At 35.9% G+C, this 18,089-nt stretch overlaps 1 protein-coding gene across 1 annotated transcript; it reads left to right on the top strand.

Annotated features, from left to right (window-relative positions):
* Positions 1-41: 41 nt before the first annotated feature.
* Positions 42-17,203, top strand: LOC144442903 (KH homology domain-containing protein 4-like). Its single transcript, XM_078132277.1, has 17 exons — positions 42-150; positions 603-704; positions 2,105-2,306; positions 3,278-3,388; positions 3,597-3,676; positions 4,409-4,461; positions 4,967-5,166; positions 5,706-5,792; positions 7,496-7,681; positions 7,977-8,058; positions 8,832-9,032; positions 9,506-9,618; positions 9,706-9,750; positions 10,663-10,998; positions 11,731-11,909; positions 13,716-13,810; positions 15,356-17,203. Exons 2-17 carry the CDS (start codon positions 697-699, stop codon positions 15,928-15,930), a joined length of 2,553 nt encoding a protein of 850 aa, XP_077988403.1. The 5' UTR covers positions 42-150; positions 603-696; the 3' UTR covers positions 15,931-17,203.
* The last annotated feature ends 886 nt before the right edge of the window (positions 17,204-18,089 follow it).

Raw genomic sequence — 18,089 nt, 5'->3', positions numbered from 1 at the left:
CTCTAACGCAAAGCATGCTGGATAAAAATAATTAGACTGCCTGCATAAGTACGCTCTGCGATTGGGGAAGTATATATTTACGATTTGTGGAGAATATTCAACTCTTTTTGGTTCTGAATTTGTTTTCCTGATAACTTGCGAAGACAATAGGTGAGTATGCAATATTTTATACTCAGGAAAGTGGAAAAAATGCTCAAATATGCCAAACCGGGATTCAGTATGAACGGAGACTTGAAATCGCACAGTTAGCCAGCACTGAGCACATAAAAGTGTTGGCAATGTAGTGACCGAAGTTTTGTATGACTAATGTACCCGGTCTGATTATTTTCCGAGGCATTAACTTCTATTGAATGATAAATTCAATGCTGTACTTCTAAGCTGTCCTCCAAGTATTTCACGTTTTACGAGAGAACGTTGCAGCAAGCTGCATCTTTGCAAGCTGGGAACTTTACGAGAGTAGATGGCATTGTACTCATGCATGGCATATTATGAGTTTGTGTGTGTGTGTACGTTTTCCCGCAGTTTCATTGTGTAGTTAGTTTATAGTGTGACAGTCTGTGTGTATTTAAAACGTCATACATTTTATATTGTTCTCACACCAGCAGCCAATATTTGACAAAAGCAACAACAAATGCCACCCATAGCGTCTAGGTAGTCCACGATTTGACGAGCTGACGGTCAAGAAATGCGGTGAAAATGTCTGAGTGAGTAATCCTACCTACAATGTTTATTTGAATGAATTAGCATATTTTCGCTCAGTGTATTTCAGGTGTTTATTTTGAATGTGTATCGGTCCGAAGTTCGTTGTAAATATTTGTGGACAAATTGATTTAGTAGAAATATAAGTAATATGATTGTATCCATTACATAATGTAACTAAGAAACAGATAATTTGATAAATAAAACAAATATTTTTTTTAACTTCATTTGGGACAATCGCAAAATGTCACACCATGGATGTATTAGAGAGACTAATACATCCATGGTCACACAAGCTTGAAGTTGAACTTCGTTTGTTTAGGCATCATCATGGATATATTAATTTATTAATACATCCGTGGTTAAGGTAAAAATACCCTCCCCTATATGAACATTCACGACACAAGTGCGACATAGACACGTTTATAATATAGTGACAGAATAACCATACTATAGTGAAAATTGTAGCTATCGATTTAAAAACATGGTAAACACATTAAAATATTAAATAACCAAAAGCCCAGAACTGTATATCACATTAGCAGTAAATGTTAATTATCTTATCAACATATCGGTACTGCATAACCTTTGTACTTTTTTTTTTTTTACAAATATGTGAGTTTTCAAAATTTGGTTAAAAGTGCAAGAATCAGCAAGTTCAGTTCAGCAATTGCATTTGTGCCAGATCCTCGCCCCATAAATGAATGAATATAAAGCTTGTGTGACATTGTGGAATCATCCCTTAGATAACTAAGAAATTTGTAAAGGAACTCTTAGGCAAAATCTCATCCTTATTTTATTATGACAGTAAATAATCTTTTTTTCATATAAAAAATATCATTTTTCATTTAAAAAAAAAAAAAACGTATAAAAATGGTTGTCATGTTCATTGCTAAATGGGAAAGTTACCTCTAAAAGCAACCCTTGACCTATCAATTATGGATTTTCAGACACGATTTGGATTTCTACCATTAGTTAACTAGTAGGAATAATGTGACTGAAACATCTGTTGAAATTTTGATTCAATTATTGATGTATTTACAAAGTACTATAACACTGCAGTGTTTGTGTGTTTCAAAACTACATTCATGTTCGGTTAATATCATGATATTGCTAAGTCTAGAAACTCCTGGTAACAGAAAGTAGAAAATCGAGTATCCTAAAAATGGCATCATTTCCTTTAATTTTTACCATAATTTTGTTTGCAAATGCTTAGTAAATTGACTTGGGAACTCTAGTCGATTTTACTAACTCATCACAGAGGGGACGACACCTCAAGCAAAAAAAAAATACTGTGTAACAGTGTGATCCTCGTCTATTTTTTATTTTATTTTTTAATGAATTCTACATTTGAATATTTGTCTTCAAGCTGTATGATCAATGTAAAAAAAATTTCCTTCTGTAGCCGCAAAAGCAAGTGGGATCAACCAAATAATTTGTGTGACTCTCTACTAAATGTGTCAGCCACCAGTAGTCTTGAAGCAGCATCAGCAGCTGCAGCAAAAATTAACGCTATGTTGATAGCCAAGGGTAAACTCAAGCTTCCAGCTACTGGTAATAGCAGTAGTGGTGGTGGTGGTGGTGGTGGTGGTACAAGTAAACCCAAAGTAAGTCTACCAAATTTTGAACGTTTTCATCTGTTTTCCAGTTTCCCAAACTATTCAATGATAGTCAGGAAAAAATGTCATCGTTTGAGTGGACGGAGATATGAAATTAGCACACATGTGACACATGTTACTTTAATCCTATGTATGTTAAATCACAGGGTGCAGCGAGCAAGTAATTGATTGATTGATTGATTTATTATTTGGTTGTTATTTGGTTTGGTGTTTTAATTTAGATAAGAGGAGAATAATGGACAAGATGTCTTTATGTAGTCAATAAAGAGAGAATTACATGTATATACAGCTGAAAGAGAGAAAGTAGCCAGGGAAAGAAGGAAAAATGTTTTATATCACCACAAAAATCAGTGAGGCAATTGATCAATATCACACACAAAATAAGTTTTATTTCACCACAAAAATTAATCATTCAATTGATCTATCATTCAACCAACTGATAAATTAATCAATAAATCAACTGATTGATCAATCAGTCAATTACATACTCACTGCACTCTGTGGTTAAATGTTTGTATACCCAAAAGTACAAGTTGGCAAAAACAGGATTTAAGTTGTGACAGTTTTGTATTCTTCCAATCGATAGCATAGATACAAGTTTCTCAATGAAAGTATACTAACGAAAGTGAGTGTTGCCATAATCTTTTCATTCATATATATATTATATATCAGAACATGTCAACCTTTTGTTCAGTGTTGAAACTATAGGTGTTGTTATACATTCCACTTACAAGCAGTTTTGTTGATGTTCAGTGTATGTTAAATCTGTGTCTACTTTTCCAAAAGTGGTATGAATGTATTTTGTATATTTCCGTGTACATTAAAATTTTTACTCCTGATGAAACATTTATGGAAGAACATTTTCAATTTTGTATAGTTTGTTTTTGATATATTTTCGTGTAAATTTTACTCTCAGTGAAATGAATATGGAAGAACTTTTTTTTTCAATTTTGTTACAGACTCAACAGTCACCACAGAAGAAAGAAGAGCCAATCATAGCTGAAATAGAAATAAATGATGTTCCAATCAGTTGTAGGAATTTGTTAACTAGAGGGGCTACACAAGATGAGGTAAGTTGCGGTGCCATGGTTCAACATCTCATCTAAAATATGAGAGTTCTGTTATAGACATTTTATATAATAGACAATTGCTAAATTGCACTTCAAAAGTAATTTGAAGTAATCAATTTTGGCCAGTGAACATTTAACATCATCGTGGCATAGTTCTTATGTTATTCATGTTGATCATCAAACTAACTTCTGTTGTGTCTTTTCACAGATCAGTAAAATGAGTGGGGCAGCAATATCCACTAGAGGGAGGTACATGTCGTATGAAGACAGGGCAAAAAACAATATGGGGTAAGTAACAAACTTGGATTATTTTCTATGTTCAGTTATATAGTCTTTATCCATATATTATCATAGTATACAGAATTTGTGACATAGTAATGTCAAAGGTCAGAAAAATTTGTATGATGAATGTATAAAATAATGTTCTTACGATATTCAACACAGGCATAATGCCACTCATACATGCAGAGATATATAGATGATTTAGTATGAATTTACATCATGTAACAGTTATGCCATATTTGGATTTTGATGGTATTACATGAAATACAGAGTCATATTCATTGTAAGGCAATCTCAGTCATTTTTGTTTCTCCATTTTCTACATGTTTATCCAAAAAAAATCTCTTTTGTAAGAATCCCAGATATGATTAACCTGTAACCTTGGTACAAATGTGGCCTAAAGCTTATATAGATAAAAATGTCAAAAAGTCATGAAGTAGACTAACAGCTTTAGATAGCCACTGAGTGACTTATCTGACCATAATACCCTGTTTATGAAAGCCCCCCCCCCACACACACACGCACACACACACACACACACACACACACACACACCCCGAAAGTAATTATGGCAATTTTGAATGTTTGGGCTCATGTTTTGAACACAGCAGAACCAATCATATAGATATGCATTGTCGTAATGTAGAAAGACCAGCGTATAAATTCCATATATTTTTTTCAAATTGACTTTTGCATGGTATAATAATACATGTTCATTATACTTACTTTACTTCAAAGGGAAAGACCTCTATATCTATGTGTCCAAGGATCCACACAGGACTCTGTTGACAGTGAGTACATTGTTAGATTCTAATGAAATGAAATATGTTGATCAAAAGTTACACATTTCAACCCAGGGTGTTAGGCAATGCTCAGTGAATATAAGTAGATCATATTGTTTTCAAGAAAAATATTTTTCTGCAAAGTGTTCATTATAATTTTTTCTGGAAGAGTATCGATATACATTAGATATGTACAATCTAAGTCTATCATGGACTGAGAGAAAAATAGTTGTATCATTATTTTTCTCAAGATATTGTCCAACCTGATGAAACTATTCACGGATCTATCATGGACATTTATTGATACAACATACATTGTGTATTCTGTTCTATTGAAAGTTTTTGTTAAGTTTGTCATCTCTGGACAACTGTAGCTAGACGTGTTAGGGAAGTCATTTCCAAATTTGCACTTGTCAAACATTGTCTATATCTCTGGACAGCTGCAAGTAGATATGTTAGGGACTTCATTTCCAACTTTTGCACATACCAAACATTGTCCATATCCTCTGTACAGCTGCAGTAAGACGTATTAGAGAAATAATTTCCAATAGTATGAAGCCAAAGGGACAGAAAGGTGGCCTTGGCAGCAGTAGTCTTGGGGGCGGTGGTGGTGGAGGTCTTGCATCTTCAATTAATAACACCCCCAGACCTTCATTGCTGCCACCACCCCTCATGTCACTGCCATCCCAACCACCGTCATCAATGACTGGAGGTGTAAGTATTATTTACATTGTTAAAAATACCATTTCTGTACTAAAAATCTTTCTGATAATTTGAGATCTTTGTAGAATATAGTTTGTTAGTCGTTGTGTTATATTTATCCCAAATGTGCAATGAATTGATTACCCAACAATGGGATTGACTGACCGATCTAATCATTTTAGCTTGTTTTGAAAAATGAGAATATTTACTTTAAAGTAATGTTGTTTCCATCATGTATTGCATAAGTATATATTTCCAGAGATGATACCAAGTGCTATGTAGGATCTTATTCCTGTAATTTATCATCATAACTGTTGAACCAAAAACATTGCTTCCTTGTTGATTCTGTGTTTTTAAACTTAAAGGTTCGTTTTGAATTAGGTTTAGCATTTTTGTTCAGAAAAAAATGAGGTCTGGTTGAGCTATTTCCTGGAGTGGTGTTTCACTTTAAATAGGAAAACAAGCCTATCTGTAGAGTCAATTAGACTGAGATGCATAGTTTGATCATAGAGTTATAACAATCATCATCTTGTATGTTATTTCACTATCAGCAACACTTTGTGCAAGAGAAGATATTTGTTGGACTGGAACATGCACATCCATCTTTTAGTGTGCGAGAAAAACTGCTAGGCCCTGGGGTAAGTATAACAAAATTGTTTTCACCTGTTTTAGAAATAAACAAAAGTTTGGTTTTATTAAGTTGATAGAATTGACATACAATGTAGTAATACATGATATGTCGGTGTTTTCCCTGAAGTAATGTAGTAAATGTGATGGTGTATTGTGTAATGATTGAAGTTTTCGTATATGAGTTAACAAATCTTCACAGCACACAAAAAATCTAGAAAATAAATGTATTTCAAAGAAAATACTTTCTTTTAGGATTGTACCTTCATAAAAAGTAAAATTATTCACATCCTGGTAATACCATGTCACCCCCGACAACAGACCACTGTGACCTAATGTGAATGTGAGTGTATTTGTGAAAATAAGCAATGAGGGTCATGAAGTGGTATAATGAATAGCATCAAGTCATCACCACAAAGTATTAGTAGAAAATATAACTGAACTAATATGACTTTGTGTATTTCCTTCATATATTACTTTAAAACTAAAAGGATATTAGATCGTATAGGTATCACATATTTCAAAACATGTTCTAAATTTGGACATTTAGAAATATGATTTAATGGATAGATGAAGATAAAAGAATCAAAGTAAAGAGACTTGAAATATCAGTAATGAATAAAGTCTATACATAATTCCAGAATTCCAAGGAAATTACAAAAAAAGCCAGAATGCAGGTTGTTAACTGTTCATAACTTTAAATCTGTTCTTTGACTTAGATCAACTATTTTCAGTCACTTTAATGCAGTAAAGACTTTGGGAATAAAATTGACAGATAAACGATACACAATGTTAATGATAATCAGATTGCTGTGTTTGTATATATGGCTATCAATTATGGCAAATGTTTAGGTGACTTGAAACATTCTTCGTGGCCAGGCATAATTATTTCTCACTTTTGCAACAGGGGGATAGGCAGCTGGTATGGCCATGATTTCTTTGCTTACAGAACACTGTATGTCTGTATTCAGGGGATGATGAAATAATGTACACATGTAGATGTTGTTTCAGTTTGTAGTCAAATACATGTAGCTCGTAAGAAGGCCAAGAGTTTGGACAGGGTCAAAAAATTAAGACATTTACCACTCAGACATACTTGAAATACAAGTCATGTCTTGGATGTCCTCATAGAAACACTATCCAGTTCTACTCAGTCGTGTAATATCTTTATCACTCAGCCAAAACACATGCTTGTAGTAGTAATGAGGGTCATTAAATGTCATTTAGTATGTTGACTCAATAAAAAACCATTGGACATAGTAATGCAGATGAAAGTGTGGTACACAGAAGTGTTGTATCAGTGCATACCTAGAATGACCTCAGGAATTTGTGGTGCATATTTCCCTACTTGGTAGCATTCTTTTGAAGAGTAGATTATTATAATGCAATGTATGGCGCTGTTTAACACTTGGAGAAAGTAGATATTGTGTAAATCTGTCTCTGACACTAACTAACTGTCAATAGTTTAAACTAAAACTCAATTCTTATAGTTAGGCCTCAGACCCCCCCCCCTCCACCCACCCACCTTTCCAAATAAATTGGCCATAATTGAATTTGTTTCAGACTGCAAATCAATTTAAAATCTGTGTAGTAGTATGTAGTGCTATGAATACAAATCCAGTATGCAGTGAGGGAAAAAATAGCTCATTTGACGCTCTGCTGCAATTTACTGCCATGCATTTTAATACTATTCAATTTCTTGTTGTCTCTGCAGGGAACCTTTCTACATCATATAAGAGCAGAAACTGGAGCCAATGTGATACTGCGAGGAAAAGGGTCGGGTTATTTAGAGCCTATGTCAGGAAGAGAAGCATTTGAACCCCTGTATATTTATATTACTCATCCCAAATTAGAAAGCTTAGCTGCTGCCAAGAAACTCTGTGAAAATCTTATACACACAGTAAGTATGCAGTTAGTTTATGTCTCGTCAGCCCTGAAGTCTTTTATCATTGTGAACCATTCATTTCCTGTATATTCCTTGCGTAACTAGATGTGTACTTTGATTGCAGATTTTCTGTTATATAATTGCTTATTTATGTCTGTCTACGCTGGAGTAAGATGTGAAACCAGTACATTGTTAGCCTTTTTGTAAGATATAGTAAATTTTCAAAAAACTCTTCAAGGTAAATTCAACCATTTCCTGAACCTTGAATTATTTTGTACAAGAAATTGATACTTTTGCTTTGCTACCTTAGATACATGGAGAATACACAAAGTTCCAAAGTCAGATTGTAGTTGCTGCTCCATCACGGGGACTGTTGCCATCTCCTGTACAAGGTAATGTCATGCTTCTAGCTGTGGTATTCCTTGGTTATTTGTGGCTAATATATTTGTACATACATATATACATACATACATACATATATACATACATACATACATACACACATACACACATATATATTGTATAGACACACCCACCCACCCACACACATACACACAGACACACAAACACATACACACACAAACACAAACACACACAAACACACACACACACACACACACACACACACACACACACACAAACACAAACACATACACATACACACACACACCTGACAAGCAACATGGAGGACTAAGAAAGTGGGAAGTACACAAGATAATGTGCTCCTACTGATACACCCCTCCTATAGTAATGGCAATCAAACATCTTGTACTGTTTGAGATGATGACTAGCAAGATACTACAGTTGCCAACACTTACTCAGTTTTGTAGGTACCATAGACATAGTTGAAATTGCAATATTATGGAAGGCCTTTGTCAGATTTTGCAAGTGACATGTAGCAGTCTTCTAAATAACATTACATGTTGGTCCAGCATGTCAGATTTGTTTTAATAAGCTTTGCTAACACAATTACTTTCTATGTACCAGGTGTTCAAGCTTTGATATGATACTATGTACCAGGTGTTCAAGCTTTGATATTATACTATGTACCAGGTGTTCAAGCTTTGATATTACTATAACTTTCTAAGAACCAGGTGTTCAAGCTTAACATTCCCCTGTTACCAGGTGTTCAAGCTTAATATTACTGTCACTTTATCTGTACCAGGTGTTCCAACCGTTGCAACTGTAAGTGCACCAGGTACAGGAATCACAACTGCTCTACCACCACCTGTTATGGGTACACCAACACTGGTTGGCCAGCCATTGGCAGCCACACCAATGCCACCACCACAACAAGCCATAGTGCATCACCCATCGATATCCAGCATAGCAGCATCCATGCCTACTGTGTCTTTAACACAGCCAGGTAAGTACAGAGAAATATAACAGTCTTTAACGACAATGAATATTCATGACTCCTAAGTTCTTACTCGTCAGTGTAAAACATCTCTCATGAATATTCATTGTTCATTCATGAATAATCATGCTGCTGACTCCCATGAGGCAATGTTGCCCATGACAAAGATACCCTATAATGGCACAAGATCAACTTTATGTTTCTATGAAATTGCAAGTAATTGTAAGTGATGTTGAATAGTGAAATGACTCCAGAACCTAGTTTATGAAAAGGCCCATATTTCCTGGAGTGGTGGTCCCCTTTATTGTTTTTGTTTTTTTGTTTAGGATCAACTTTATCTGTACTCTGCCAGAGAACTGTTCTGAGGTCAAACGATATATATATATACATGTATATAAATGTGTACCTGTGCAGTCGTGTCACAGCTCTGGTATTTCAGTAGATATTGATTTGTTTACCACTGTTTTCCTTTCATGATACAGTGCAACTGCAGACAGTTAGTGGTGTGGGTGGAGTTACGCATACCATAGCAAGTATTCCACAACAAACACCAGCAATTTTACAACAAGCTGCAGTGGCACAGCAACAGCTGCAAGCAATCCAGCAGTTGCAACAACATCATCAACAACAACAACAACAACAGCAGCAGCAGCAGCAACAACAACAGCAACAACAACAACAGCAACAACAACAACAACAACAAGCACATCAGGTGTACACTGTACAGGTAAGGCATCAGTTAGTCTAGCTGCTAGACCGCTCTGGTTATGCTTTGTACTCTAAAAGTGATTAGATGTTGCCACTGAGGGCGCTACAGGTACTCATTACCTTTCAGACATATTCGGCAATCCCCAAATCATAGATCCAAAGTCTAACTACAAAACTGAACAGTGAATTGTTAAATGTAATTCAACAATAATCTCAAATGGAAGATTGTACAAATATTTTTTATTCATGACTGCAACACATCCACATATTGAAAGTGGCAATATGGATGAGAAATGGGTACTTGCATTTTGATTAGTAAATTAATTTAAATGTTATTTCTCAGACATGCAAGATCCGATTTCTTTCAAACCTGACACAAAATTGACATACCGTTTGGGACATACCGTCGCATAAGTGCAGTAAGGTCGTATCTGCTCTGCGGCAGATATGATCTTACTGCACTGACGCAACGATATGCACATCACTTTGTTTTGCGACATATGCAAATTTGACTCAATGGTGCCCATATTTGTAGTTAAAAATCAATATTTACTGCATAAGTCTAGAGACTCCATTCAAGTGTCTAACCCCATATTATCAGGTACAAACTTTCTTTTAGACATAGATCTTTGACCTTGACCTTTAGGGTCAATTATGAATATCCAGCAATTTTATGCCACACTGTTTTTTACTGCTTTTTCTAGCATTATGAAATAACATAGACAAAGTCTGTGTTTGCAACTCCCTGTAATTGCAAAAACTTAAAAAAGTATGCGTTTGTAACTCTAATTTCAAAAATAACAAATTGTTTAAAATGTTGTCATGATGGTGGTAAGGAAATGATATGAAAACAAACTCATGAGATCATCTCTGAATTTTTGTTTTGACTGTATTTATATATTTAGGTGAATTTTGCTTTCTTTCACCACAGGCTTCACTTCCTAGCAATATCGTGCACCAAGCATTGGGAGCAGTGACAGCACCACTGCAGCATAGTGCAGGAATGCAAGCCGTACATCACCAACACCTACAGCAAGCTCAACTTCACCAGCAGATTGCAATACAGCCTCAACTCCAACCACCACCACCAGCACAATTACAGATACCAGTATCAGTTGGTATCCCCATTCTACCACAGAAAGAAGCTCTTCAACAGTTGCCACCACCACCACAACAACAACAACAACAAGTACAGCCTCAGAAAAGACGATTTACAGAAGATCCAATTCGAGATGATAAACCCGAAGAAGGACTTCTCGGATACCAGGTTGTACAGCATGGCTTGAAAGTGTGCCTCATCTTTTTACATACCAAATACCAGAACTTTGTTGCTTGTTGTAGGAAAACATTTGAACATATGTCATTGAAAGAGACAGTCCAAACAGCATATTTGCCGATATCAGTCGCTGTAAAACAGAACTATGCCAACACGGAAGAACTTCTTAATGGTTTACTATTTTCAAAATCAGTTGTTTTTTTCTCTCTTGTACATAATCTACAATATTGATCCAACAGGCAGCAGACCTTTTTACAATTCAGATGAACAAAGATTTTTTACAAAAAATTTTCTATCATATAGCATATAGCATATGTCATATATCATTTATTCAACAGAGCCCTTAACGTGATATCCATATTCAAAGAGATTTCCCTTAGGCCTTAACAGAATGAATTCTTTCCTGTTTCAGATAGATAAAAGACTTCAGTTTATGTAACGATCATTTTCTTTCAGGGTAGCCAAGTTTTTCCTTTGTGGATTTGACCAATCTCTGAAACAGTTGACTATTCATTTGACCCCCCCCCCCCCCCCCCCCCCCCCCATAGCTATAGAGATGATGCTGATTGGATAATAATTTCTCACTGGTGTGCCTTATTAACATTTTTTTTCCACAGGTCTTTCATATTTTCTTTTAGACACACATTTAGTTATTTTTTATTTCCCTTGCATTAAATGACAATGATGTCATTGCTAACACCAATTTCTTTCCCATCTGTATAGCATGGTCCTCCCCACTTGACTAATCTAGGTGCACCACCTGTGGCTAGTTCACAAGCAAGCCATTTAATTCAGGCACAGCCACCTTTATTGAGAGGTGGTGGACAACCCATGGTACAACCAGCTCTCCAGCCGCCACCACAGGGTGGTCCTCCTCATGTGGGCCCTGATGGACGGGACAGGTAAGACTGCAGTAGTGCCACTATTTTAGATAGATAGATACCTGCTCCCTGTGCTATACCTAATGTCAGACCATTGACACCCATTCTCATTCTGTACCCCCATTCTCCAGATGTATAAGTATCACCATAATAAACCCATCAACACCTCAACCCATCATATTAGTTTTCACAATAACAGTTCATCTCAACAATATACAAAAATCTAATTCCATTCCAACGTTTTAGTATACTTCCTACTGTGACACAAGAACATAAATCTGCATGAAAGTCTCGTCTATTTTCACTCGGTTTGCATATCACCTCAAAAAAAACTTCTTGTCAATACTTACCACAGTGTTCTCCTTAGAATTGTTTTTCACAAAAGAGTGTGATGTTAGCACTATCTGCCTCTGTGGCCACTTACTAGTATTTTAAGTCTTGATCCTCTAAAGGTTGAAATTTTGGCATGTAGGAATAAAAAATTAAGCTAAAATGGCATCTAGTGACATTTTGGCGTCATTTTGACAGTTACAGATATGGTTTGAAATGCAGTTTTTGGTTTAGTGCAATTTTTGGGAGTGCTCGAGTCAAAATTTGTAAACTGTAATTAGGATAGAAGTGTGCTCCCAGATCAGTCAACAACAGTAAAGAAATTCCACTGCCCAATTAACTCATAACATATGATTATTATCAAGTGTAAAGTATACTATTTCAATTGCTTTCATTCTAAGCCTAGTATGTGACCTTTCTAATATATTCAATTTGTGAACCGTGTTCAGCTGACTGATTACAGAATTCCTTACTTTAAACGGGAACACCACTCCAAGAAACAAAAGCTTTTAAATAAACTATGGGTTCTGGAGAGTCATATGATTTTATATCGCCTACAATTACCATTACTTGCAATGTCATAGAAACATCAAGTTTACCTTGTGCCTTTATAGGGTATCTTTTGCTGTAGGCCAATGCATGATGGGAGTCAGCAGAAATAATATATTCATGGTTGAACAATGAATATTCATGAGATGTTTTACACTGATAGAAATAAGCACTCAGGAGTCAGGAATATTCATTGTTCAACTATAAATATATTATTTCTTTCACATAAGTCAGTGGCCGGGCCCCACAGCGAAGATATATAAAGGCACAAGATCAACTTGATATCGTTAGTAATTGTAGGTGAGTTAAAATCATGATATAACTCACCAGACACCATAGTTTACGAAAGTGCCTTTATTTCCAGGAGTGGTGTTCCCCCAACTATAGTTTGAGTGCCTTTGTTATCATGAGCAGTCTCTCTCATCACACTCTCTTGTAGTACACTTTTCTTTGCTATGTCACTTTTCTGTACTTGTGACTGACACACCACCACCACCACCACCACCACCACCACCACCACCACCACCACCACCACCACCACCACCACCACCACCATCACCACATTCAAGTACTAAGACATATGTGACAGCTCTCATGGAACAGTGTTCTCCCAAAGGAAAAATTCACAAGAGGGCTCAATGAACCCTGTTACTGTGTTCAGGTAGAACACAGAAATTACAAGAGGGCTCAGTGCCTCTGTTACTTTTTTCAGGGAGAACACTGGGATGTAATGCGTGACCTTTTTTCTGCTGATGTTTGGTACTTTTGACAACATATGAAATTCTTACATGTCTTCCTATATAAGCTATCTTTTTCATGTGTTGTAAAAAGAAGAGAATGAATCTCTTGACAACATCAGCAGTGAAGGGGATATTATTGCTAAACTTTGACAGCCAAAGTTTATATTGCAAGTGAGCTGCATTGGTTGCTTTTGTTTTCATTTCACAGTAAGTTGATGCCTCCGCCGATGGCGCCAGTCAACATGCCCCCTATTCTCACAGATAAAGACAAGCAGTTAATGCCCCCACCACCAGTCCCTGGAGGTTTGTATTTGGTCTTTCTCCACGTGTTTTTTTTCATCTTCACTTTTTTTAAGTCGTTTTAACTTTGTTGAGTTAATTAATTCTTAGAGTAGTAAGCAGAGCTGTGAATTCTTGAAAGCTGTCGTGGTTTCTCTAGCTTCTGCGTTTTCTCCTATCTCCCCTGTTTAGGTCTACTAATTTCATTGACCACTCTCCAGAATAATTGATTAATTTTTCAAAGTTACATTTTCTGTTTCCCTATAGAAGTACAGGTAAGTTAATGCGCAAGAATACAGACACTTTAATCACCAGAACATGCTAAAATTAAAAAGTAAAATATATATAATCAGAAATAATCACTTTAACTATTTAGTTTTCTTGACATCAGGAACTATATGATCTCCTATTGAACCCAGGATATTATTAAAATCTGTTAACACTGAATTTAAGAATTTTCAGCCTCCGTAGGAAATTCTGGGTTTTTTCATCATCAAATGACACTTTTAGCATCAGATGAAACCAAGATTAAAAAGTACGTTAACACTTTGAATTTAAGAATTTTCTGTCTTTGTAGGGTTTTCCTTTTTTTTTTCCATCATCAAATTACACTTTTAACAGCAGATGTTTCACTTCTTGCCGTAGACTAGTAAAAGTAAAGTTTTCATTAACAGTGGTTAATGTTTCCCAGAATCGAGTTGGCTATTGGGATCCTATGTACCTCGCCGTAAACCTAATCAAACATGCTTGAATATATAACTCTCAAAAACACCACCTTTTCCAACTTTTGGTTTGATATAGATATTTCAGCTTGACAGTAGAGACAGAGCTAAAATAGCCTGGGTGGGCATGGCAAGCTATAAAGGTGCATAAGAATACCGTCGCACGCAATGTCTCGTTCATATTTTATGGAGTGCTGTGTTTCTGAAAGCCCACTTTTGAACTAATTCTGACCAAGTTCCCTTTTCTTCTTTTTTTTTTCTCTGTTCTCTTTCAAATGTTGCTGTTTGGTCGTAATGGTGACTCTGCAATCCACACAAATCCTGGACAACATGGATCCACACGTAAACCAACCCAATCTTAACTCACCTGTACAATGATGGCTTTTTTTTTCTCTCTCTCTCCATTTTTTTAAAACAAAAATTTTTATATTTTTTTTATATTTTGATTCTTTGATGACGTCATAACTTTGTGAACTTGTTAAATGTATCATTTGAATCACTATGGTACTTTTACCACTCTCATCGACCTTGTACATTAATTCAATCTTTTTTTTCCATTTTGTTTCCCAAATTGCTGTGCGTTCACATGATGATGATGATGATGATGATTGGAATGGAATTATGAATGATTCACACACGACTCAATGCACATAAATCACGCCATTTATTAATATCATATTGTCTCATTGGGGTGTTCCTGGGCCCTGAATACAATTTGTTGCCTCCTGGGTCCCTTTTTCCAATGGGCCCCCTACTTTAATACACCTTGTTTCCTGTTGCCCGTGTCTTTCTTTGTGTGTTTGTGTTGTTTGTTTGTGTTTGCTTTCTTTTCTCTTTATGTGAGTAGGACGACCAAGATCCCCATCACCAGATGAAATGAGACACAAGAGAGCGAAAACATCATTGGTTGCCTATGAAGGTGACTCTGATGAAGATGATGAACTATCCAGTGGACGTCAACACCAAAGAAATGCTGCAAAATATGAACATCATCATTATCAACACAAGCCACATATCTACACCAGTGGGCCACAAAATGCACCCCATTCTCAGTACTCACCACATCAGGGAGGACCTCCTGTTTCCCAGTACAGCCCTCCTCCGATGCCAGCCCCGGTACACCACTTCACTTCACAGCCGCAACCTCAACCACCACCACCAACCAGTCAACAGTATACAGTTTACAGCCAGGCCCCAACACCATTCAGCCAACATGGACAACCAGTCTTTACTACAGCTCAAGTGTCTTACTCCGTTGCACCGCCACAGTTCCAACAACAAATGCAACCGCAGCCACAGATGCAGCAACCTCCTCAACCACAGCAACACCAACAACAACCACAGCTGTCACCACCTCTGATTCACCCCCAAGGACCTCCTCAGTCACAGTCACCTGGTCAATTCTGGATGTCATCAAGTTAACATCATTTGTCCTTATTCAGTCTCAGTGTCAACAGATGACATCAGTAAATCTTCTAGTCTTCTGGTAGCATTTTAAACTGTTAGAAAACACGTTTTTTAAGATTTCTCAAGAACAGACCTTGAATTTTGAATATTTTACATTTCTGAGATGTTCTGCTTTGACTATTTAAAGTTACTAGTACCTAGTCTACGAGAGTATTTGTTACTGTAAGTAATCGTGATGAGACTGGTGACTTGTTAGCAGATCAATAAGATCAGTTTATGGTGGTAGACCCTGGCATACATAGATTGTAAGAGGTGTTGATGGCATTTTCTTTCCAAATTGGAGAAAGGAAGTGCCACCAATACTGCATGTCACAATCAATATTAGCATCCATCACAGACATTTTTTTCCACGTCCTGAGCAAAACTTTTATGCTGATTTCCATTAACTTCACAAGTATCATCATGGTACTAAACTATGAAGCTCTAGTCTTTTGAGAACTTCCAGTAGGATCAGATACTAAACGTAATTATGGGATAGCCTGTATGACAGCAGTGCATTTTACATACAACTAAGGTCTTATTCCGGATACTGTAAGGTTTTTTATTAAGTTAATATATTTTATAACTAGTACGTGTACTAGATTGCTCACATCAATTTTTATACGATAACAAGGATGCGACTAAAATGAATGATAATGTACTACAGTACTACAATCTTACAAAAATATTGTACTTTGTGAACAAATTGTGATATGTTTTCCAGGAAAAATTAACTAGCTTTTGTGGTACAGAAAATTAATATAATGGCAGGGTAGAGAAATGAAAAAAAAAGGACTCTGTAACAACAGAAGTTACTATCTTAATTTTACTTTTTTTGTTTTGTTTGCCACTACTTGTTAGGATTTCAACCATAGTTTTCAAGATTTTGAAGGTGATCATTTTTTTAACGGTGTACGGTCATCCTGTCTTGAATCAATTCACTAAACAATACCTAGCTGAGGTTTGATACTTAATTCTACATCCCAACTTGCACCTTTTTTGTGTACAAAAGCCTGCCCCTGGTAGATAGAGGATTAAAATGTAGATCACCCATAGGTAAAATAGGAGTGTGGAGAACAGTAGATATGGTTCACTAAACAATCAATATCTTGTAAAAAATTATCAAAGTTGTGAGGAAAAAAAAATGAAAACTGAATACCAAGACATTTACCTTATAGTTTGGCAGAGATATGTTAGCAATCTTAAAGGGACATGGTCTGCAACTTGTAAGTATTTTTCAACATTTTTGTTTCCAAATAAAACGTTACTTATATTTTACCATTCACTATTACTTGTCTAAAAACCAGTAGCCACTAGCAAAGCTCCTACCATATAAAATGCTGTGATACTGTAGTCTAATGTATAAGAATATAATGATGGCATTTTATTCATAGAATATGAGAATACAGTATCACAGCAATTAATATGCTAGGAGTTCACCAGTGACTACATAGTCATAACACAAGTGACAGCCAAGGGTAAAGTACAAGTAACTTTTTATTTGGAAACAAAAATGGTGAAAAATACTTAGAAGTTGCAGACCATGCCGCTTTAATGTACCAGGGTGATGTGAGATGTCTGACGCTTGTATGTGACTAGTAGAATAGGGAGGTGTGTCCACTCTGCTGGAACTGTGCCACCACTGTTTGTGTATAAATAGTAGATTGAAATGGCTGTTGATAATTATCAGGTAAGTATATAATGGTGAATATATATATGAAAGTTGCATTTTTATATTAATAAGGAATAAGGAGAAATGCATTAGAAGTGTGTTTCTAATTATCATTTTTCGTTTTCATGAAATGTTCACATTGAAATTACTACTAGTAGAGCGGTTTGTTCAAGGACAAATGAATTGGCGACAATTTTTTCTCATTCAGTTTCTTTGACTTCTGAATGCATCAACTTAAGTATTATTGTATGCACACAGATGAAAGCTTTACATGGAATTGTCAGTGGTGTCTTTTGTTCAATGTCAAACCCAAAACAGTTCTGTGGAAACGGATATTATTAGATGTACTGTATGCTGTTGCATGCATTAGATTTCTGTAGATGGAAGAGATGTAAAAATGATACATGGCGATTTGTCTTAAGATTGGTAAGTCAGTAAGGTAATGCACTTTACACATTTTAAA

Source organism: Glandiceps talaboti, chromosome 12, assembly GCF_964340395.1.
Source record: "Glandiceps talaboti chromosome 12, keGlaTala1.1, whole genome shotgun sequence".
Taxonomy (NCBI): Eukaryota; Metazoa; Hemichordata; class Enteropneusta; family Spengelidae; genus Glandiceps; species Glandiceps talaboti.
This window is presented reverse-complemented; position numbering and strand designations above follow the sequence as displayed.

What these genes read in the sequence shown, in the direction of transcription:
- LOC144442903 (XM_078132277.1), top strand. An exon ending in CGTCATCAATGACTGGAGGT is followed by an intron (nt 5,167 to 5,705) that starts GTAAGTATTATT and finishes TTTCACTATCAG; the next exon opens with CAACACTTTGTGCAAGAGAA. An exon ending in GTGAAAATCTTATACACACA is followed by an intron (nt 7,682 to 7,976) that starts GTAAGTATGCAG and finishes TTGCTACCTTAG; the next exon opens with ATACATGGAGAATACACAAA.